The sequence below is a fragment of the Carcharodon carcharias genome, chromosome 17, assembly GCF_017639515.1.
Source record: "Carcharodon carcharias isolate sCarCar2 chromosome 17, sCarCar2.pri, whole genome shotgun sequence".
Lineage (NCBI taxonomy): Eukaryota > Metazoa > Chordata > Chondrichthyes > Lamniformes > Lamnidae > Carcharodon > Carcharodon carcharias.
In genome coordinates this window covers 118,420,618-118,445,837 of record NC_054483.1, presented here as the reverse complement: position 1 = coordinate 118,445,837, position 25,220 = coordinate 118,420,618, and the positions used below count along the sequence as shown (strand labels likewise).

At 41.5% G+C, this 25,220-nt stretch overlaps 1 protein-coding gene across 1 annotated transcript; it reads right to left on the bottom strand.

Annotated features, from left to right (window-relative positions):
* Window positions 1–307: 307 nt before the first annotated feature.
* Window positions 308–15,619, bottom strand: dusp5 (dual specificity phosphatase 5). The gene is made up of 4 exons (XM_041209980.1): window positions 15,122–15,619; window positions 10,349–10,506; window positions 5,100–5,319; window positions 308–3,053 (listed from the first exon to the last, which is right to left on the bottom strand). The coding sequence occupies exons 1-4, from the start codon at window positions 15,483–15,485 to the stop codon at window positions 2,659–2,661; spliced, it is 1,137 nt and encodes a 378-aa protein (XP_041065914.1). The 5' UTR covers window positions 15,486–15,619; the 3' UTR covers window positions 308–2,658.
* Between the last annotated feature and the right edge of the window lie 9,601 nt (window positions 15,620–25,220).

Genomic DNA, 25,220 nt, shown 5'->3' with positions numbered 1-25,220 from the left:
TGGTATTGCTAGTAATCCAGCAGGTTCCAGGTTAATGCTCATGGGGCATGGGTTCAAATCCCACTGCAGCAGCTGGTGAGCTTTAATTAAAATCTGGAATTGAACAAGTAATGGTGACAATTGTGAAAACCCATCTGGCTCACCCTGACCCACATGTGACTCCAGACCCACCACAATGTGGCTGAATTTTAACTGTCCTCTGAAATGGCCTAGCCAGCCACTAAATTCAAGGGCAATTAGGGATGGGCAACAAATGCTGGTCGTGCCCATGTCCCATGAACGAATACATTTTTTTTAAAATCGACTATTTTTTTTTCCCATTTGAAACATTATTTTATTGACACTATACAGAAAAACATACAAATAAACAGCACTGCACATATTCCCAAAACGTATTGCTCATCTACAATAGGATATTGCAACATTCCCTGGAACAGTTACAGGTTTCATAGATTAATTCACAAAATCCTGAGGCAAACTTGACATCAATGACTCAAACTGCATTTCAGTGCTCAGCAGGACAGCTGGCGCAACAGGACACGGGATTCAAGAGTTACTTCAAATCATTGTAACTGTAGAAAGCACCAAAAATTATATTAACATTTAATTTCAACCTTCAGAGGTAGCAGTGTTCTAATATAGTCATGAGGTGGTATGATTCTTGTTTGATGAGGTGAGAGGATTCCTAAACTTACACACTCAGTCTTAAGTAGTTGTCATTGCCCTGTTTTTTAACTGGGAAAATGACTGTTCTTAAAAACAGTTTTGGTTAGGATATAAAATGTGACAAATTATACAGAAATAAATGAAGGAGTCAGAATTTAATTATCATTCTGCAGATAACATAAAATGGTATGACAGGGCAGAGTATTAGACTATGGAGGCTCAACAATGGACCAAGGGTCTAATTAGGTATTAAACCCTACTCCATCCAGCTCTCGGGCTGAGCCATGAAAGGAGGTTGCAGTGACTTCCTATGCAGCTGACGGGACGAGTCATGGGTAGACTTTCAAATCCCCGCTCAGGCATAAATCCGGTGGTGCAGATTGGCCTCTGTTTGTAGATTTTCAATTAAAATCAGGTGGTTTCTATTAACAGACAGCTGGTCCATAATACCAGAAAGTTGAAAATCTGTCTCTATTACATTGTGGTGATGGTTAGCAAGCGTCTGAGAGCAAGATGAACATAAGTGCCAAGGTCAGGCAGACTGAAGACCGGGGGATAATGTGCAAAAAATAAACTTAACGGTGTTCCATAAAGGCAGCTTCCCAATGCCAACTTGGCTCAATTGTAGCACTCTACCCTCTTGGTCAGGAGTTTATGGCTTCACACATCATGATAGGACTTTAACACATAATCTAGGCTGACACTTGAGCACAGTAGTGAGAGAGTTCTAAACTATCGGAGGTGTTTCTTTCTGTTAGCATAAGAAACGAAGGTCCATCTTCTTGTTCAATTTGACATAGAAGATCCCAGAGCACAATCGATGATGACCAGGGGGTTACCCTGGTGTTCTGGCCAAAATTGATCCCTCAAATATAATACACTATCTGGTCATTTACTTCACTGCTGTTTGTGGGATCTTGCTGTGTGCAAACTTGACTGCTGTGCTTACCTACATAATAACAGCGACTATACTTCAAAAAATATAATTGTTGTGGGACATCCTGCAGGATACTATGTAAACGCAAGTTCTTGCTTTGCAAGAGGAATTCACTAATTTGTTGTAGATGATCTAGAATAAATGTGTGTGGTAACTGTATACAGCTATGGTCCCTTGGGCTGAACCCTATGGTTTTGAAACCAATAGTGACGATGCAGAAAAATATTCTGATGCTGCAGAATCAGGTCAAAATTGGCATCGGGGTAAAAACTGATTTTCATTGAATTAATTAATTTCAATTTGGCTTTATTCAAAGTGAAGGTTTAGGTACACCTAAAATCCTGAATGAGGCCTTTATTCTGAAACTATAAACCCAGAACAAAGATCACAGGTCATGACCGATGATGATAAAGGTTTCTAATTGTCCCTCCCATTCTTTTGTGTTATGGCTCTTTTTTTAAATGCATTGACAATATTTACTTGTTGTTCTACCTAGTACAACACAACACATATAAAACCAAGACTGTTCATGCAATTGTTTGATACCAAGACAAGAACACATAGCCCTGAATTGATCCAAATGGTTAAATACAGAAGCATTGAATACACTGTTGATGCCACCTTTGGTTTGCATTGATTTACTCAGAATACTTGAGCCACAAAACAATGAAAGATCCTAGATACAAAAGGCTAGGTGGATGTTGATGTGATGTAGAACATGTAGCTAAGATGATAATCAGCGTAAACTCCATTCAGGTCTGGTAAAGAGTCACAGCTGCCTCCCCATTCCATCTCGATCTTCTCATGTTACTACTGCATTCCCACTGCATACAGGCATGGCCATGATTTCCATGCAGCTTTTGTGCAGAAAATGTGCTGACCTGAATTGGTTAGTGAGATTGGGCAACCATCACAAGATGAAAAGTTAAGTGTGGCAGCACAAAATACTGCAGGACTTGATGAAATCACTCAGAAACAGCCAGGATTCACCTTAGTTTTAGTAACGCATCAATTATGTTTCTTCCACTCCATAGTTTCTGGTGCTGTGTTGTGTTTCAGCATGACAGAGATAGCTTTATTGGGCTGAATTCAAACTGGTGGGCTGGTGATGGTATTGGCACTGCATTCAAAAGTGAACTGGGAAAAGTGTAAACTGAACTTTCCAAACTTTTGTTGTAGGTCAGTTCCTCTGCAGAGCAGGACACTGTCTCTCTTTTGCAGGATTTGACAGTAGGGGCGAGGGAGACGATTTCAGATTCGTACTGCAATAACTGGTTCATAAATCCAAAATTTGGAGATATCGTGTTTCTTCGTTCTTTAATGTAGTCAAAGGCTTCTTCCAATCGCAGCTCCTTAGATCTCATGAGATAGGCCAAACAGATAGTGGGTGACCGAGAAATGCCTGCTTCACAGTGGACTAGGACCTTCCCTCCTGTGTGTCTCACATGATCTGCAAAATAACATTAGCTCAATTTAACTCATGGTTAATGTGTATCCCAAAATATCTGATATGTTAGTGCATTACGATTAACATATCTTCAACTAGGCTAGGTAATATAACACTATAAAACATTGCCAAATGCAAAGTCTAAAAGTTGCTTTAGCCAAGAGGGGAAAAAGGACCTACTTGGTGAAACTATATTCAACAGGCCAATTTTTTCCCCCCATTTTTCCCAATTTATCACCTCCATTCACGAAAGTGTTAACATAAGCTGAGATACAGTTAGGGTCACTGCTGGACCACCTCCAATACAACATCCAGGTGGCTACGCTATATAGGTGAGCCTGGTCACCAAGTGTTGGGAGTTATTCAACTATTATGGGCCTCATGGCTAAGCCCAATTCTGTTCTCGTGCAACATTTCCATACACACATTTTTCATCAGGAATCATCGCATAGTGTTCAGGCATGGGAAAATGTGATTTATTTCTCTTGCTCTAGTTCATAAGCACTGAGGATAAAAACAGCATTACTACTGTCACTGTAAGCTCTAGAGTGAGAATGTTTGCAGCTCTAGAGTGAGAATGTTTGCCAACAATTGCACAATGTTCAGCTCCACGCAAAGCTCCTCAGATCATGAAGCAGGCTATGCTCCACAAGCAGCAAGACCAGGACAATATTCAGGTTTGGGCTGATCAGTTGCAAGTAATATTCAGGCCACGTAAGTGTCAGACAATGATCACCTCCAACAAGGGAAAGTCCCCTTAACGTTCAATACCGTCATTAAATTCCTCACCGTCAACATCATGGGGATCACCATTGATCAGAAACTCAACTGCACCAGGCACATAAATACTGTGACTAAAAGAGCAGGTCAGAGGCTGAATATTCAGTGGCCGGTGATTCACACCTGGACTCCCAAAAGCCCAACAAGGCACAAGTCAGGAGCGTGAAGGAACACTCTCCATTTGCCTGGGTGAGTGCGGCTCTAACACAAAAACTTGACAACACCCAGGACAAAGCAATTAAGGTGGGTGGGCAGGTTCTCAAAGCTGTAGGGTCAAAGGAGGCCCTCCCCAACGCAAGGAGCTGTAGCCTGGCATTGCAAGTAATGGGGAGAAAGGGTCTCACCATCTTGAGGTGCCTTCTCAGAGAGGCTACGTATTGGCAGCTTCCATGTTCCAGTGCTGCAGGGGGTATGCAGGCAATAATAATAATTGATAACTAATCTTAACTGGTCTTTAAAATATCCCAACAAGTTATCTGCTGCTTGCAGACAGGTAGCTGTTCCACCCAGAATCAGCCCCCAGTAAAATGGCTTGTGGGAGGAATGTTGCCGGGAAATTGGCACGCCTGCCAATGACTCAAAATTAGGCACCCACTCACCTCCATTCTCAGCCACATAGTGGGCTGAAAATCCTGCCCCTGATGTCAGCCCCAAACGCTTCCAAATCAGGTGTGGCATAAGGCAGTTAAACACAGAGTAAAGCTCCCTTTGCTCTACAACACGCCTCCTCCACAACATTCAAAGAAGTCTTCCTACACCAATATGACAGTTTTCCACTTCCTCCAGAAACCTGTAGCCCATCTGTGTAATCAGCACTAAATTGGAGCTAATTTTATGACTTGGGCCTTTATCCATTGGAACTGGATTGAAGTCTGGTCAATTACTAGCAAGGCCAATTTTGGAAAGAAGGGAAATGGTTTATAAGATTGGAATTTTCTATCTCAGAAGAGGAGAAGAAAGTACTAACGCTCGTTATTATTGCCCCACGATATAATATCCCAATTTTTGTGACCAATTGGTATGAAATGGGCATTCTCATTCCAGTCTCCTTGTTAATAGTTTACTGTAGAGTGGGGAGCAAAATCTAACAGAACTAATATTTTGAAAACACAAGAAACTGGTATCTGTATGAAAAGGACACATCCAATCATATAGAAGTGACATTGTTCACAGGATGATGACCAACATTGGTTAAAAAGCCTATACCACCAGATATTAAAAGTTAATTGTGAAAGAAACAAAATCTACACAATGAAAATCTAAACATACCAATGAAGTCTATTGCTTCCTGGAAATGGGAACTCATATCTGCAGTTGCACTATCCTCTACAGGGATGAATTTGTAGTGATATTTGCTTTTGAAGTACTCCGCACAGTCACGAGAGACATTTAACAAAGCGGTGATGTGGAGATCATCTAGAAAGTCTGGTCTGGAGGCATGGTAAGCACTACCCAGGTATAGAAAAGGCAGGATTTCAACAGGTTTTCCCTGGAAAATAAACACAACAGACACGATAAATAATATGGAGAGAGTGAAAGAGAAACATTTGCATTGGAAAGTCACAATGGAATGGAAAGCAGTGGCACAAAAGTAATGAACACAAGAATTCCAGTGGGTGATTAAAGATCTTTATATTTAAAGAGAAACAATCTCATAAGTATATTTTTAAATTGCCTTGTATTCAGCCTTGCATTTAAATGTATTTCCATCCATTGTTTTATCTCTACCTTTTAGCCTTTTTCGATTCCTTCACCCCACCCCACCCCCACTATCTGTACCTTGCTCGTCCTGCTTTCTACCCTTGATTAGCACATTCCTCAGATAATATCACCACCTTCAACACCTTTGTCCTTTTGTCTATGACATCTTTTGGCTTTCTCCACCTATCACTAGCCCTCTATCCTGCCCCCCCTTAAACCAGTTTATATTTCACCTCTCTTCTATTTTTACTTAGTTCTGTTGAAGGGTCATTCGCTTCGAAACATTAACTGTGTTCCTCTCCGCAGATGCTGCCAGACCTGCTTAGTTTTTCCAGGTATTTTGTTTTTATTGTGTACAGTGTTGATCTCCTTATACCTGCCTTAGAGGGAGCGCAATGAAAGTTCACTGGAGTGATTCCTGGGATGAGAGAATTGTCCTGTCAGGAGAAATCGAGTGGAATAGGCCTATATTCCTTAGTGTTTAGAAAAATGAGAGGTGATCTCACTGAAACATAAATTTCTTAAAAGGCTCGACAGGGGAGATGCTTGAGGGATATTTCCCCTTGCTGGGGAGTCTATATCTAATAGTGAGAGTCTCAGAGTTAGGAGTTGGCCACTTTGGATTGAAATGCAGAGATATTTCTTCGCTCAAAGGGCTGTGAATCTTTTGAATTCTCTATCCCAGACAGCAGTGCAGGCTTTGTCATCGAGTTTATTCAAGTCACAGATCGATAGATATTTGAATACTAAGAATCAAGGGACTATGAGGATCGTGCAAGAAGGTGTCGATGATCAGCTATGCTTTATTTAATGGCAGAGCATCCTCAAAGGACCAAATAGCCTACTCCTGCTCTGGAGCCAGTCAGTTCACAGACTTGGTGTTATGTTTGACCTCGAGGTGAGCTTCCAGCCACATATTCATGTCATCTCTAAGACTGCCTATTTCCACCTCTACAATATTGCTTGATTTCACCCCTGTCTCAGTTTACCTGCTGCTGAAATCCTTAACCATGCCTCCATTACCCCTAGACTCAACTATTCAAACTCATTCCTGTGTGGTCTCCTATATTCTATTCTCCATAAACTTAAAGTAATCCAAAACTCTGCTGCCCATGTCTTAATTCACATTAAGTCTCATTCCCCTATCATCCCTGTGCTTGTGAACCTACATTGGCTCCAGGTCAAGCAACATCTTTAAAGTTCTCATTCTAGTTTTCAAATCCCTCCTTGGCCTTGCCTCTCCATATTTCCAATTTCCTCCAGCCCCACAACCCTCTCAGATATCTGCACCCCTCTAATTCTGGCCTCTTGTGCATTCCCATAATTGCTCCATCATTGGTGGCCAATGCCTTCAGTTGCCTAGAACCCAAGACCTGAAATTCCCTCCCTATCTCTCTACCTCGCTTTCCTCCTTTAAAGCACTTCTTGAAACCTACCTCTTTGGCCAAGCTTTTAGTCATCTGACCTAATCTCTCCTTTTGTGGCTTGGTGTTATACTTTGTTTTATAATGCTCCTATAAAGCACCTTAGGAAATTTCATTATATTAAAGGCACTATATAAATATAAAAATTATCGCTGTGGTTGGAAAATAGTGTTCTCACATCTGATTAGCTGTCCCTCTGCAGAAAAGCAATTCAGGCTTGGTACCTTCAGGAATTGCTTGTGTAAAGAATGTGCTTTCTAAAATATAAAAACACCAATGTGCCCTGACTTATGTCATTTCATCACTCTAAGCCTACTTCTTTTACTGTACTTATTATTCCAAAGTTAATTCAACTCCAGGATAAAAGCTAAAACATGGACGATGCTGAAACAGCTGAACTGTAGTAACATTGCCATAGGGAAGGCAATGCTCCAACCATGTGTGTGTAATCAGGAACATAAACAGTAAGCAATTTGCAGAGGTTGCTTTAGGAGCCCTTACTGCCCTGCCTACTAATTAGCTGAAAAAACAGTGGTAACAGAACAGTGGCCACATCCTACTCCATCCAGTTTAAGTGGCAGACAGCTCTTGCTGCATGGACGCTTGCAGACTGCCATCATTGAGTACAAGTGACCCACTCAGATATTCCATCTAGCTAATTGCAATAAAAAGCTTGATATGGATTGACATGAAATTATTCATTTAGGATATTTAATACAGATGCAATTTTTGGTCTGTTTTAGTTCGGTCATATTTCAATATTTCACATTAATGCTATGTTTACACTTACACCACTCTTCTTCCTGCTTTTTCACTTCACACAGTATTTTGTAAACAGTTCCTACTCTGAGGGTTGGACATTTACATGACTGCAGATCTTAGACCGTGTAAATTTCAGAATCACATGGTGGAGCAGAACATTTAAGACCCAACATGTTTTGCAAAATGTTGGGTGCACTTGCAATTCCCTGTACATGTCATTACAGACAAGGTCCAGCCAGAGACCAGGTGCTTCCGACACAGGAAGAAAGAAAAGACAAAAAAAAAATCTTTCTGGGCCATTGCCACGTGCTTCCTCAATGCTGATTATATTGCAGCATTTTTGGATCAAATCCCTGGGATATACACTTAGGCAGATTTTGTATGGGTGAAAGGAGTGAAAATAAGAAGTGTTTTTGACACTGATGAATGCTGTTTATGATTATAGACACAGAGCTTGCCTGCCATCAACAGTGCTCCTTAATATAAATGACTCAATCTCTGGAGACTGAGAGGCATCAGAGAGTCACCTTTTCACCTAACTCACAAGCTGCCCGCCATCAAATCTCTAGTTGAAACTAAACTTGTTGAACAGATCCTCCACCTTTTAGCTAAGGCAGTCATTGGGGTGAGTTTTTGTGCTCGCACAATGTATGGTGTTGTCTTGCTGTGGAATGGAAACTGCACAGGATTCGCTCTGGTATGGATTCGATGCACATGGGATCAGGGTATACAAAAATAATCTGAACTCAAAGATTAGCTGCCCTCTTTGTTTAGCGCAAAGGACAAGTATTATATCAAAATAGAAATGTTTTATTAATTGATTGTAAGTATTAAATATTAATTTAATTTTGAACAGATAAGAAAAGTATGCTATCATTACATTTAATGTTAAAGTTTTTGAGGGTCATTTCCACTAGTATTAACCCATTTATCTAAAAGCAAAATACTGCAGATGCTGGAAATCTGAAATAAAAACAGAAAATGCTGGAAGAACTCAGTAGGTCTGGCAGTATCTGTGGAGAGAGAGACAGAGTTAATGTTTTGAGTCTAATATAACGCTTCTTCAGAGCTCTGAAGCGGAGTCATACAGACTCGAAACATTAACTCTGTTCCTCTCTCCACAGGTGCTGCCAGACCTGCTGTGTTCTTCCAGCGTTTTCTGTTTTTATTAACGCATTTATCATCCTGCGACTCCTGTCAGGAGACACGAGTAACCAAATTAACTAGATTTAAATACTCATTTGACTGCAGTACATTTCACATATTCTTGTCCCAGCCTCTCGGATGCTTTCAATATGCCAGATATGGTGCAATTTCCTGTAACCCTTTCAAGTCCTTCAACCATGCTCTCAAACAATCTACCAAAGCAGAACAGGCAAAAGTATATGCACAAGAATTTGATTTTTTGATGCCGTTGATGGCAAATGTGCAGTACTTCCATTAATCCAGCATTCGATTATTAACGATCAGAGACGGAGACTGAAATGTATTTTCATTGCCTCATGAGCTGTAAGTCAATCTCCTGTTCAAGCTAAAAGGTGTGAATCCAGATTCCCTCATGTTTAGGAGCGGAACTCAAAGTCTGGCCTTGGTTTCGAGTGACATCAAGGAGAGAGATAGATGGGGAAAGTAGTGCTCATATGGAGTGCTGATATTAATTTGGATTGTATCAATGTATTGATCTGAAATTGTCAGTCGTGGCTCAGTTGGTAGCACTCTCACCTCTCAGTCAGAAAGTTGTGGATTCACATCCAAGACTTCAGCATAAAAATCTATACTGACACCCCAGTGCAGTAATAAGAGAATGCTGCACCATTGGAGATGTCAACTTTCAGATGAGATGGTAAATGAGGCCCTGTTTGCCCTCTCAGGTGGACATAAAAGGTCCCATGACAGAAGAGCAGGAGAGTTCTCCCTGGTGTCCTGGCCAATATTTATCCCTCAATCAACAACACAAAAAAAGATTATCTGTTTATTACCACATTGCTGTTTATCAGAGCTTGCACTGCACAAATTAACTGTTGCGTCTTCTACTTTATAACCTTGATTACACCATAATAGGACTTTACTGTCTGAGACTGTGAAAGATGCTATAAGGTAATTTTTAAAAATAATAATTGCTCTCAGCTTTGTGTGTGTCTGTTTTAATGAAAATCATTTGTTTATTCAAACTTATATCCAGTCTGGTCTGTCTAAAATGAACTAATAAAACATCCACTTCCGGCTCCAGTCAAAAACACAGAACAAATTAACAGAGGGAACAGGAACACCACCTTTTATGCAAAGCAGAAGCAAAATAGGGAAGACAAACGAAACAGAAAACCCCTTAAAATAACGTGCGTAAAAACCCTCAGAAAACAGGAAATGGGTGAATAAAAAACACCTTCCCACATTACTTGTTCACATGGTATTTGATTCAAGAGCCAATCTTTAGAGTAGCACACTTATGTGTACCCAGTTAAGGCAGAGTGATGTCATGCAGTGATGACAATTACGAGCAGCGGCTTTTCAAAAACAACTTCGTCTGATGTTGTTTCCTTTTCTATGGCACTTCTGAAAGGAAATGTACTCTAAAGTTAGTCTGTCCCTCAGCTCTACAGGGCTGAGTGTTTATTCTTCAGCTGTACACACCTGATCATAGACTGGTCTGCGGTTGCTGCAGGGCTTTTCATGTTGGTTCATATGGCTTGCATCAGTTTCTTTAACCTCTTGCACGCTGGTGTAGTTCAAGCTAGGCTTTAGCTCACTGCAACATTCCGGATACTGAGAGTGAAAGTCTTCATAGCCTCCTACAAACAGACAGCAAAGGAGAAAACTATTTACACTTGCATGCTTCAGCCCTGCTCCACAACAGAAAGGAACATTTAGCTGTAGTCTCTCTTTTGTGTAAAAAAGCCTAGGCTTGCCCAGCCTAGGTTTTAAGACACTGTATTAATATTGTTCCTTGGCTTTGGATTTACATCTTTTCTCATGTAAAAGAGATATGGTTGTCATCAAATTGAATTCCTGCAATAGGGCAATGCTAAATACCATTAATTAAAAATGCATAGTGAAATATTTGGGAGGCTTTTAGAGGAGGGCTCTTCTTTATGTCCCTTCTGTCTAAATGCAATACCCCTACCTGGAAAGCACACAGTGATCTCATAGAATGTAAGGAAAGGCTGTGCATGTATAAATGTGAATGTAAAGAGCAGCCAGTGCAGGCCAGTGGAGCCAGAAGAATGTGACAAACTGAGAGGATACAGGGACAATAAGAAAAGCACCGTGATTAATATCCCAGGCCTAGACTACTTTGATACAGAACTTGCATTCATATAGCCCTTTAACATAGGTGCTTCACAAGAAGTGACTACCAAACAAAATCTGACACCTTGCCACATATAAAGATACATGACATAACACGACTCATATAACACTGCTGCCAGCAGAAGCACTTGGTGTCAAATTGACTGAATTGTCTGTAAATGAATCTTCATACTTTAGTAGAAAAGGAAATAAGTCATTTTGATTTTTAAAAAATATCCAATGTGAGGCATTTAAGAACAAAGTGCACTGAAATTGATGATCGGGTCCTTTGGGCCAGGTTTAAACTGGGCAGCAAAGTTTCATAGTAAACAAATGATGCAAAGCCTGTGATCTCTGTGGGTTCTAGTGTCAACTGCCTTTGCTGTGGATGAAACATTTTGGCTGACACAATGTAACAAATTAGCCAACTGATACATAGAACTGAAATGATCTATTACTAATGGAAGCTTCAGGCACTAAAATGTGACTCATGACACTCGCCCATTCAATTACTTAATGCCTTATTTCATTTTTTTCTTGTAAGAATTCATATTTACCTAATCTTTTATTACCAATTTTTGTTTATTTTTAAATAACATTGCTTCAGGTTTACATCTAAAAATAAATATTTTATGGCAGTGCAATATTCTGATTGGTAACTGTGGGCAACCAGAAGGTTTTATTGCTTACCTACAAATGATTCAATTCTTAGAAGCTTATGAATTTCCCTGCCCAAACAAAATGAAACTGCATTCAAATAAATTTCAAACTGATTGCTCACTGGGTGCTCATCAATAGCATTCAGTGCTGGTATCAGTTTCTGCTACATGATACATACTTAATTATCACTTCACACCCAACTGCTGTGACACATCCAATATAATAAGATAGTATTCTGGCCCATGAATTTACGCAGTAGTACTGAATGTCACATCTTCAATCCAATTGCCTCCCTCATTTTTCATTGTCTGTGGGGGAGACGGTGGTGTTGTGATAACATCACTGGGCTAGTAATCCAGAGATTTAGGCTAATACACCGTTTCTAATCCCACCATGACAGCTGGTGGAATATTAATTCAATTAATTAATTTAATTAATTGGAATTAAAAGCTAGTCTCAGTAATGGCACCATGAAACTATCGCTGATTGTTGTAAAAACCCATCTGGTCAACTAATGTCCTTTAGGGAAGGAAATCTGCCATCCTTACCTGGTCTGGCCTACATGTGAGTCCAGACCCACAGCATTATCAGCCCTTTGAAGCAAACACGCAGTTCAGGGGCAGTTAGGGATGGGGAACAAATTTTGCTCTTGCCAGCGAGACCCGAATTCCATGAAAGAATTTTTTTAAATGGCAATGGCTTCCATGGTAGGGTTTTTTCAGAAAATTCTGAATCTAAATGAAACAAACCCCCAGAGAGGCAATACACATTGATGTGGTTTGGAGGCCTTCTATGTGGTAAAATTACACTCTGTTTTTATAAACTCTTGGATATCCAGGCCTGATATGAAAATTAGGGGCTTCAGTTATTTAAAGTCCTTAAGAGAGATTTGGATCAATTTCTACTCAGGAAAAGAAATGTAAAGTGTGTATTTATAAAGCACTTTTCATGACTTCAGGATGTCACAAAGCACTTTACAGCCAACATCTTACATCATACTTTTGAAATGTTGCCCCTGTTGTATTGTCGGAAATGTGGCAGCAAATTTGCACACAGCTAGTTCCCACAACAGTAGTGATAACGACCAGATAATATGTTTTTTCATAATGTTGATTGAGGGATAAATATTGGCCAGGACACCAGCCAGGACAACTCTTCTGATTTTTTTTTTCTCGAAATAATGTCATGCAATCTCCTACATCCTACATCCACCTGAGAGGGCCTCAATTTAACATCTCGTCTGAAAGACGGCACCTCCGAAGTGGGACTTGGAATGACAACCTTCTGACTCAGAGGTGAGAGTGCTACCAACTGAACCAAAAAAAAAGATTGAGAATTAGAGATATGAACAGCACTCATTTGATTTTTTTTTCACCAGCAGGGGTGAACCTTACTGTTCCTTAAAATGAGATTAAGGAATGGGAGGAAATTAATCATACTTGGACTGTGGGTTGAGTGGGCTTGATGGGTCAGTTACGTTGCTCCAGATTTTCTTGTGCTATTTCCATATTTGTACCGTTGCTCAAACCCCTAATTTTCATGGATAGCCAAGAGTTTCTGAAAAAAGTGTAATTTTACCATTCAGAAGGCCTCCAAACCATCAATGTGTATTCCCCCTCCCCCGGGTTATTCATTTCTGGAGGAGAAACTTCATCTTCACCACTTGTGTGGTGAATAGGGGGCACAAACTATTCCCCTATTACAGAACCCTTTGAATTTTCATTTCCATTGATTTTAATAAAAGAAACAGTACCTACTCAGGACTGTAATTATGTCCCGCTGTACTGGCTGACAGCAGCAACCACTCAGTGTTTATCTCACTTCTTAAGAATCACACGTTCCCAACAACAGACTGATTGCAGTGAATTCTCTGAACAGACTGTGGGTGATGTGTGGCTACTTACTTTTCCCAGTGAAGAAAAAACTGATAATCTGTCTATTTGGTGGACAGTCGACCATGTCCACACTGGGATCGACAGATTAGTGTAATTGATAGAGACCATTTGGTCAGTTGTAAACCTGGTCTCATTTTAACCAATGTGGGAGCAGTAAACACAATTATTTGTGGTAGACGTCAGTAATACAGATACAACTAATCTAGCTCTAATAGAAATATTAAGAAAAAGAACACAGAATATCCCTTCCCACTTTACAATAGAAAGAACATTGATTATCTTGTTTGCGCCTTGGATCAATTTTGGGAATGATAATTGGGTACTCAACAGGATATCCTATTTCTTTGTAAAGAAGTGCTATTTTTCCATTGATGTTCTGTACATTGCTAAATCGAAGAGAATCAAATTGCTGTTGTAATTTATAGTGAACAAGCCTGGATTACCTCACATCACCAAGAGACTGATGCAATGTATAGGATACAACCACAACACAAATTCAATGGAACAGATATATCTACATAACAGACAGGATTTGTTTTATTACTGTATAACTGTAAAGGATTATAGAATAGGAAGCCTTGAGCCCAATATGCCTAGTTGGCTCTTAGTCAGAGAAATCCAAAACTAAACCCACAGCCCTGCTCCCTCCGTACAGCCCTACATTTTCCTCCATTAGCCTTAAGGAACAAGCATTAAATAATATAATAAAAAAAATATTCAGTATATGAAAGAGAAGTATAAAATGGTGCTTTGGGTGTGAGTCTTCATACGTGAACTCAACGTTGGGTGTGACTTCAACAGTCACACCTGAAACATGAACATTTCCCTTTCAGCTTGTGACGAATTTACTGTAAATGTCCAACATTTTCTGAGCTTGTTTACATCATTGGTGGGTGTTTTTTACTCCAAGGAATTTCCAATTGGACACCCACGCGGTGCTCAATTTTCTATCATTTTAGCCAAGTGTAGACCATTTCAGTTCCAGTTTCGTGGCGGGGGCGAGGGAGGGGGAGAGATGGAAGGGAGGTGGTCATTTGCATACCCTCAATGCGGTGTTCCAGGTTGTCTCTCCTCGTTCCTGTTCCTAGTCTAGTTCCTGGAACCTGCCGCTTTAAAACGTCGTTCAGGAATGTAGGAGCGTTTAGCCCAGTTATTCTCTGTAGGTGAACTCCTTGTCTAATACAGCCCAGAGAGGAAATCTCAGACCAAACCTTACTTTAGAACGCTGTGATCTCAATGTTGCGCGGTTTTTAATGGCCACAGTCTTATGTCAGTGTAAAATTTATTAGTAAAAAATAACAATTCATCAACAACATGCTTTGAAGTCTCAACCTTTTTCCTGGCGGTTTTAACAATCTTATTTGGTACAATATTAATGTAATTGTTAAAGATTTTAAAATAAAATGTTTAACGCCACAAAGATAGGTTACTCAAGAGGCTGCAACCAGCATTAATGACTAGACAAGCCTGGTATGTATCAGAAATTGCAAAAAAATCTCTAGCACCAAACTGGAGAAAATCCATACAAGATTTAATACGTGGGCTATTTGAATCTTAATCTCACCTTTGAGGAAATAGATTTTCGCTGTTGATGTGACAGCAGTTAAGGTGTTTAACACGATCTGCGCAGTGCTGTCCTTACTCAGTCTCTGACTCTGCGAAGTTCTCTCGTCCAGGATCACGACGGTGGACACTCTGCCCTCCCGGAGCCTGGCTCTGGCTTTCTCGTCGGGGATGACGAACTGCAAAGGGACCGGGCCACCTCTCGACCTGCGGACCACCACCGAATTCAAGTTCACATTGTGCGAGCCTTGGACATGAGATGCCGCGAAGGACAGAAACGGTCTGCAATCCAGGATCAAATTTCTACCTGTCTGTTTCCGAATAAATTTCCTTAAGCGCTGGCTGTCGATCCCTGAAACAGTCATGCTTAAATATCTTTTTTAAAAAAAAAACTTCCCTCTCTCTTTCAGTTCAGAGACTTACAATGCGAGAAGGATATTGATTCCACAAGGCAAAACTCGCCTGCTCTCTCTCTGGTTTTGGCTTGTTATTAATCAAGGTCTGGAAAGGGTGATCCCCGTGGTAGCATTTATAAAGGGGGGGGGGGGGGAACTGCCGGTGTGACGTAGATGCCCATATATGGATTGTGACGTCACGTGAAATCCAAATACGGAATGTGACTTGGCGGCGATCCCCATATTTGGAGACCAGGTTGCCGCCCACCCACCTCCTCCGCGCCGAGCGACCTCTCAGCGACGAGGAGGGAGGAAGTGGTGAACTTACTCATTAGGAATTAGTCAAGACGTAAAAAGATACTGTGTATCTCCAGAAAGAGATACTTGTGAAAAATGGGGAAGAGTCCCGGTGCATGTGTCGGATGGTGCTTTTCCTCTGAAATCCTAGCTCATCGGCAACATCACGACCAGGCGAAACAGAACAATTATCAAAGCGTGGGGGGGGGGGGCGAGGGGAGGTGAGGGTGTTAACATCTCATCCACACACACACACACTAAAAGGTGTATCATCACCGCCGGGGGAGGTAAAACCTAGTCAGTTGGTGGTCTTTTTTGTTTTAAATCATGCAGTGTAGGTGTTGAGTGAGATTACCACCCCCCCAACCCCCGTCCCCCGTCCCCCCTAATCTGCTCGTCTCATCTGCAGAAATATTTGAAAAGTATACAACATAAAATAAGAACAGAAAGTGCTAGAAACACTCGGCAGGTCGGGCAGCATCTGTAGAAAGAGGAGCCCTTGGTGCTACCTGACCTGCTGAGCGTTTCCAGCATTTTCTGTTCTTATTTTATATTGTAGATTTCCATCACCCGCAGCATTTTGCTTTTGAAAATACAGCCAATACATATATGTTTTTCTCCCATTATATATATATATATATAGCAGCTGCTTAACTGCGGTGGTGCTTAACACTGAGCCACAAGAGACACTGGTGGCGATTTTGGTTGTCTTTTCTCCCCGTTGTCAGTGGGAATGGGTCGGTGGGCAGTGGCACCAAGTTCGCTCGTGAGCACTTACCAACACCACCACTACCCCCCCACCCCGGCCATCTCGCTGGCGTTTGGCCTCCGCAGTTTGGAGTCGGTCAGTGTTCCCCACTCACTGGCACGGCTTTTTGTTTGGCTTTAGAAGCGGAACCGGAGGCAAAGCGGGGGCCGGAGAGAGGCGCGCAACCTGCTCATGACCCACACGTGGAACGAAACCTCTTGCTCCTGTCCCCCAAACTGAGTGGGGGCCCAAAGAAGTCACCGTTCGCCGATCATGGAGTGTATGCGTCAGTGGGGTCTGTGCTGAGGTTTACCTGATGCTGATTATATTCGACATTTAGGAAGGGCAGGCATAAAAGGGAAAGGAGGTGGTGTTGTGCTGATAATAGGGGGTGGGATCCAGCACATTAGTAAGGGAGGATCTCTAGATAGGAAAATCAAAATGTGGAATGTGTTTGGGTGGAGCTAAGAAACAGCAAGGGGCAGCAATTGGGAGGAATTCTTTATAGGCCACCAAACAATAGTGGTAGTGTGAGGCATGGTATTACTCAGGAGGTTAGTAAAGCATGTAGTATGGTTAATACAGTAATCATGGGTGAGGTCAATCAGGGGTAAACCTAATAAGCACTAGTCTGTGCAAGATGGGTTTCTGGAGTGTGTTAGGGATGGTTCTCTAGAGCAGTATGTTGAGGAGCCGACTAGAGGACAGGCTATTTTAGATCTAGTATTATGTAATGAAAAGGGGCTAATTAATAATCTTAAAAATAAAAACAAAAAAACTGCGGATGCTGGAAATCCAAAACAAAAACAGAATTACCTGGAAAAACTCAGCAGGTCTGGCAGCATCGGCGGAGAAGAAAAGAGTTGACGTTTCGAGTTCGGTCGAAGGGTCACGAGGACTCGAAACGTCAACTCTTTTCTTCTCCGCCGATGCTGCCAGACCTGCTGAGTTTTTCCTAATTAATAATCTTGTTGTAAAAGAGCCTTTAGGGATGAGTGACCATAATACAATAGAATTTTACATTATGTTTGGAAGTGAGGTAGTTCACTCTGAAGCTAGGGTGTTAAATTTGAACAAAGGAAATTATGAAAGTTTGAGGGGCAAACAGGCTGAGGTGGATTGGGAAAATACATTAAAAGGTATGATGGTACATAGACAATGGACAGTCTTTGAAGAATTATTACATAGTTTACAGCAATTATACATTCCTTTAAGGCACAAAAGCCCAAAAAGAAAAGTCAGTCAACTGTGGCTAACAAAGGAAGTTAAGGATTGTATAAGACTAAAAGAAAAGGTCTAATGTTGCCAAAAATGGTAGTAAACCTGAGGATTGGGAGCTTTTTAGAATACAGCAAAGGAGGATCAAGAAATTGATAAAGAAAGGGAGAATAGAATATGAATGTAAACTAGCAAAAACATAAAAATGGACAGTGAAAGCTTCTACAGGTTAGTAAAAAGGCTAAGACAAATGTGGGTCCAACACAGGCAGAGTCAGGAGAATTTATAATGGAGAATAGAGAAATGACAGAGAAACTAAATGATCACTTTGTGTCTGTTTTCACTGAGGAAAGAGCAAGAAATCTCCCAGAATTAGAGATCCAAGGAACTGGGGAGAATGAGGAATTGAACTAAATTTGTATTAGTAAGAAGGTTGTATTGGAGAAATTAATGGGACTGAAGGGACCTTGATGATCTACATCCCAGAAAGTTGAAAAAGGAAGCTATGGAGATACTGGATGCATTGGTGATCATCGTCCAAAATTCTATAGATTCTGGAATTGTTCCTGCAGATTGAAAAGTAGCAAATGTAACTCCACTATTTAAGAAGGGAGGGAGGGAGAAAATGGAATGACAGACCTGTTAGCCTTACATCAGTAGTAGGGAAAATGTGCGAATCTATTGTAAAGGATGTGATAAATGGACACTTGGATAATAGGTCAGAAGCTAGGAATTGTACGACGAGTAACTCACCTCCTGACTCCGCAAAGCATGTCCACCATCTATAAGGCACAAGTCAGGAGTGTGATGGAATACTCCCCACTTGCCTGGATGAGTGCAGGTCTTAACAACACTGACGAAGCTGGACACCATCCAGGACAAAGCAGCCCACTTGATTGGCACCACATCCACCAACATTCACTCCCTCCACCAGTGACACACAGTAGCAACAGTGTGTGTGCCACCTACAAGATGCATTGCAGGAATTCACCAAGGCTCCTTAGACAGCACCTTCCAAACCCATGACCACTACCACCTAGGATGACAAGTGTAGCAGATAGTTGGGAACACCACCACCTGGAAGTTCCCCTCCAAATCACTCACCATCCTGGCTTGGAAATATATCGCCGTTCCTTCACTGTCGCTGGGTCAAAACCCTGGAACTCCCTTCCTAACAGCACTGTGGGTGTACCTACACCACATGGACTGCAGCGATTCAAGAAGGCAGCTCACCACCGCCTTCTCAAGGGTAATTAAGGATGGGCAATAAATGCTGGGCCCAGCCAGCGAAGCCCACATCCCGTGAATTAATTTTAAAAAATGATCTGATTGGGCAGATTCAACAAGGATCTATGAATGGGAAATCATGTTTGACGAACCTGCCCCCACTGAGGATGTTGCTAACAGAATTGATAAAGGGAAGTCAGTAGACATAGTCTACTTTGGGTTTTCAGAAGGTTTTAGATAAAGTCCCCCACAGGAGGTTGGTTAGCAAATTTAAAGCACATGGTATAGAAAGTAATATACTGACATGGATTAAGGGTTGGTTAATAGGCAGAAAACAGAGAGTAGGAATAAATGGGTAATTTTCATGTTGGCAGACTGTGACTATTGGGGTACTACATGGATCAGTGCTTGGGACCCAGCTGTTCACAATATATATCAATGATTTGGATGTGGGGACCAAATGTAATATTTCCAAGTTCACGGATGACACAAAGCTAGGCAGGAATGTGTGTTGTGAGGAAGATGCAAAGCTTCAAGGAGATTTGGACAGACTTAGTGAGTGGGCAAGAACATGGCAGATGGAATATAATGTGAAAAAATTTGAGGTTATCCAATTTGGTTGGAGGAACAGATTTGCAGAGTATTTCTTAAATGGTAAGAGATTAGAAAGTGTAAATGTGAAAAAGGACCTGGGTGTCTTTGTCAATAAGTCACTGAAAGCTAACATGCAGGTGCAGTGTGCAATTAGGAAGGCTAATGGTATGTTGAGCTTTATTGCATGAGGATTTGCGTACAGGAGCAATGATGTCTTGCTTCAATTGTATAGAACCTTGGTTAGACTGCACCTTGAGTACTCTATGCAGTTTTGGTCCCCTTACTTTAGGAAGCATATTATTGCCATAGAGGGAGTGCAACGAAGGTTCACCAGACTTGTTCCGGGGATGGAAGGACTGACCTATGAAGAGAGATTGGGGAAACTGAGCCTGTATTCTCTAGAGTTTCAAAGAATGAGAGGTGATCTCATTGAAAGCTACACAATACTTAAAGGGATAGACAAGGTAGATGCAGGTAAGGTTTTCCCCTGGTTAGGGAGGCTAGAAGCAGGGGACATAATTTCAAAATAAGGCGGAAGCCACTTAGGATCAAGACGAAAAGAAATGTTTTGCTCAGAAGGTTGTGAATCTTTGGAATTCTCTACCCCAGAGGTCGTGAAATCTCAGTCATTGAGTATCTTTAAAGTAGAGAATGACACATTTCTAAATGCTATTGACTTGAAGGGATATGGGGATAGTGTGAGAAAAAGGCATCGAAGTGGTTGATCAGCCACGATCATCCTGAATGGTGGAGCGGCTTGATGGGCTGAATTGCATACCCCTTTACTTATGTTCCTACGTTCAGATCATATAATAAGAGTTTTACACCACATGAATTTTCACAGAAACATTAGGAATTCCTCATTGTTCTGCAAAACGCTGTCACTTGCACCACATGGCAGTGTCTTTGCTGGACAGAATGGGCAGGGGGATCACAGAATCACACAGTGCAGAAGAGGCCCTTCGGCCCATCGAGGCTGCACCGACATGTGAGAAACACCTGACCTACCTACCTAATCCCATTTACCAGCACTTGGCCCATAGCCTTGAATGTTATGACGTTCCAAGTGCTCATCCAGATATTTCTTAAAGGATGTGAGGCAACCCTCCTCCACCACCCTCCCAGGCAGTGCATTCCAGACCGTCACCACCCTCTGGGTAAAAAAGTTTTTCCTCACATCCCCCCTAAACCTCCTGCCCCTCACCTTGAATTTATGCCCCCTCGTGACTGACCCTTCAACTAAGGGGAACAGCTGCTCCCTATCCACCCTGTCCATGCCCCTCATAATCTTGTACACCTCGATCAGGTCACCCCTCAGTCTTCTCTGCTACAATGAAAACAACCCAAGTCTATCCAACCTCTCTGCATAACTTAAATGTTTCATCCCAGGCAACATCCTGGTGAATCTCCTCTGCACACCCTCCAGTGCAATCACATCCTTCCTATATTGTGGTGACCAGAACTGCACACAGTACTCCAGCTGTGGCCTCACCAAGGTTCTATACAATTCCAACATGACCTCCCTACCTTTGTAATCTATGCCTTGATTGATAAAGGCAAGTATCCCGTATGCCTTTTTCACCACCCCAATGACATGCCCCTCCGTCTTCAGAGATCTATGGACACACACGCCAAGGTCCCTTTGTTCCTCTGAACTTCCTAGTGTCATGCTGTTCATTGAATACTTCCTTGTCAAATTACTCCTTCCAATGTGTATCACCTCACACTTTTCAGGGTTAAATTCCATCTGCCACTTATCTGTCCATTTGACCATCCCATCTATATCTTCCTGTAGCCCAAGACACTCAACCTCACTTAACCACCCGGTCAATCTTTGTGTCATCCGCAAACTTACTAATCCTACCCCCCACATAGTCATCTATGTCGTTTATATAAATGACAAATAATAGGGGACCCAGCACAGATCCCTATGGTACACCACTGGACACTGGCTTCCAGTCACTAAAGCATCCTTCTGTCATCACCCTCTGTCTCCTACAACTAAGTCAATTTTGAATCCACCTTATCAAATTACCCTGTATCCCATGTACATTTGCCTTCTCTATAAGTCTCCCATGTGGGACCTTGTCAAAGGCTTTGCTGAAATCCATATAAACTACATCAACTGCACTACCCTCATCTACACACCTGGTCACCTCCTCAAAACATTCAATCACATTTGTTAGGCATGACCTCCCTCTGACAAAGCCATGCTGACTATCCCTGATCAAACCTTGGCTCTCCGAGTGGAGATAGATTCTCTCCTTCAGAACTTTCTCCAATAGTTTCCCTACCACTGACGTGAGACTCACTGGCCTGTAGTTCCCTGGCTTATCTCTACAATCCTTCTTAAATAGCGGAACCACATTAGCTGTTCTCCAGTCCTCTGGCACCTCCCCCGTGGCCAGAGAGGAATTATAAATTTGGGTCAAAGCTCCTGCAATCTCCCCCCTTGCCTCCCTCAGCAGTCTGGGACACAAATCATCCGGACCTGGAGATTTGTCCACATTTAAGCCTGCCAACGACTCCAATACCTTGTCACTCCCTATATCAATTTGCTCAAGAACCTCGCAGTCTCTTTCCCCGAGTTTGATACCTTCATCCTCATTCTCTTGGGTGAAAACAGATGTGAAGTATTCATTCAACACTCTAGCGATGTCATCTGGCTTCACCCATAGATTGCCCCCTTGGTCCCTTATGGGCCCTACTCTTTCCCTGGTTATCCTCCTCCCATTGATATACTTATAGAATATCTTGGAATTTTCCCTACTTTTACCAGCCAGAGCTTTCTCTTTATCTTTATAAAATCCCCTCTTTGCTCTCCTAATTGCTTTCTTAAGCTCCACCCTGCACTTTCTGAACTCCACTAATGCCTCCGCTGATTTGCTCCCCTTGTACCTGCTAAAAGCCTCTCTTTTCCTTCTCATCGTAATCTGAATATCCCTGGTCATCCATGGTTCTCTGGGCTTGTTACTCCTTCTTATCACCCTAGAAGGAACATATTGAGCCTGTACCCTCCCCATTTTCTTTTGGAATGCCCCCCACTGCTCCTCTGCAGATCCCAGCCAATGGATTTGGTATCTGAGGTGGAGGGTCTCTTGCTTGTTTGCCAGTATGTTCCCACATCTGGGCCATTCTGAAAGTGGATAGTTGGGGGAGGAGTGGTGATGGCAACCCAACTAAGGCCTTTAAGTGGTCTATTAAAGGTGTTGTGGCAGAAACATGGTCAAGGAATGGAGGCAGCCTCCCAGCAGCACCCGGGTGGGAGGTAGAGCTTCATCCTGTAGGGGACCAGGCACCCCCCCCCCCCAGCATGGTCATCAGACTAGAGTTTCCATTTTGAGGCACCATCTCATTCTCCCCTGCTACATCAGAAGCTCCCACTTTGACATGTGGGGCTATTGACCTGTCTCCTATTAGAGGTCCTTCCTAATGGCTCCCTACCCTTGAGAATCTGCCCACCTGACCCCAATACGAAAATCCAAGCCCATTGTGTTGGGAGTCGGTGGTCCTAGATGTCCAGTAAAAAGTTTGGCAGTCCTTTTCCTTCTGATTATTCACAATGAAAGATAAAATACAGAGACAAAGGCAAATCGGGGATTGTAATGAAAGGCTGTAATATGGTTGGAGTGCAGAAGAGAATAGTTAGAAATGATCTATTATGTCAATATTATGACCCATTGATATGGGGAGTTTTGATTTGTTGTTTATTTTGTACTATTCTGAGAAGATAAGTTATACTGTTTGAATTCATTGAGTCTGAACATAACTGCTGTTCTGACTGTTTACCTTACTGTGAAATAAAACAGTTATTGATTAATATCAGACCAAATCTCACCAACTGTTTGTTCATTCTTCCTTCAAGGAGATTAAAGACATACACATATGAAAGACACTCAAATCCAGTTTAGGTCATAAGAGTGTATTCTAGTTAATTCCCTGAGTAACTCTATTATTCAAGCCAGCTAAAAGATATGACGCTCAAACTGATTACAGGAGTGACTGATGTCACTGCCAGTATCTAAGACTGATCCAAATTTGTAGCATCCTCCATCCGATGAAAACCACAATGTTATAACGATAAGGTCAGGAAATTAAACTCTGGGCAATCACAGGAAAATATCCAGTTGTGATAACCACTTCTCTGAATTAGACACCAGAGTTGCCACAAGACAATAATAAGCCTACAGTAACTGCCAAACTGCAGCAAGTGCATAATGTACTGTGAAAACAATGTGTTTTGCAACTAAAGATTATTTGAGTAAAAAACTGACCTAACAACAAGGATATGGCAAAAGTTTACACTTGGTTGAAGTTTACCTTTCTTGGTAACTATTACTCAGTAACTAAAACAGTGTTGCCAGACTATGCTGGGTATTTCTGGAAATGGGTCTCTTGAAATCTCCCGAGTGGGATGACAACTGTTTTAAGCAAACAACACTTTTAATAGAAACAGACAATACTTAAGAATTGGAATACAAATTGTTAATACCTTTCTGTGGTCAGGATGGTTGTAGTGTCCTATCAATAAAACCACACCCAAATATTAATTGATCTTCCTCAGAAGTTGATTCACCTGCTGTGCATTTTCAACACTCTCTGTTTAATCTCTCATGCAATTTTGAGTTTCTATGTCAGCCCAGTGCTGCAACTTGTTCTGAAGAAGCTCTGAGGTTTTGAGAACTCATTCAAAGCAAATGAATGACTAAAGTGTGATTGTGTGACTTTGCCTGATTCATTTGAGCTAGATTGTATCCTGGCAGACTGATGTCTTTCAATTAAGATGATTGCAAGGAAAGTTCTGATAATTATGACATGTAACCTGATTAAGATTTTAGAATCATGTGTAATTGTACTTTCAGTAGTGCTAGTCACATTGAAGTTTCAAAGCTTGGCTAATCTGCTGGTGACTAGTGTAACTACAGGACTAGCATTGAAACCACAGGAGCTATCCTTGCAGCGGCACAAGGATAATCACTTTAGCAGATGACAGACTACAAATGTGATGTCACCAAATTGAAAGTACACTGTAAGAGGTTCCATTGTTAGTATGGAGTCTCTATAGGTCAGAGTGCAGCTTAGTGCACCCGATTAGTTGCATTCTTCATTTTTGGACCATTAATTTTAATTGGGCAGTTAGTGAGAATGTCAGCGTGTTTGATTCTATGTTTACTAAAATTAATGGTCAGAATATCTGGAGCACTATGAAGTGGGCACAGTGTCCACTCCAATCCATACTCCTTACAAGGAACAGAACTGTACAAAAGATATCCTTAGAGATTGAATCTGGTGATGGGTTCAGTGAGAAATTTCAAACTCTTCCATTAATCCTTAGACTCCTGTCATGTGTAGAGAAACTCCTGTCTCCAAAGGTTTTTAGATTACAGCTCATACACTGGGATGCTAAAACAAAACATTAAAAAAAATCACAGTATATCATTACTAAGGTATCACAAGTGGTTTATTTACTACCCTACTAATCCCGAACGACACACATTAGCATCTAAAATATTATAATGAGTAAGTATTGCACTGCCTGAAATGTCATCTTTCAGATGAGATTTGAATCCTGTCTGCCCTCTAAGGTGGACAGAACATATCCCATGGCATTGTTTCAAAGA

What these genes read in the sequence shown, in the direction of transcription:
- dusp5 (XM_041209980.1), bottom strand. Translation starts at nt 15,485, where the DNA reads ATGACTGTTTCAGGGATCGACAGCCAGCGCTTAAGGAAATTTATTCGG. An exon ending in GCAGACCAGTCTATGATCAG is followed by an intron (nt 5,320 to 10,348) that starts GTGTGTACAGCT and finishes TTTATTTTCCAG; the next exon opens with GGAAAACCTGTTGAAATCCT. An exon ending in GGAAGCAATAGACTTCATTG is followed by an intron (nt 3,054 to 5,099) that starts GTATGTTTAGAT and finishes GTTATTTTGCAG; the next exon opens with ATCATGTGAGACACACAGGA.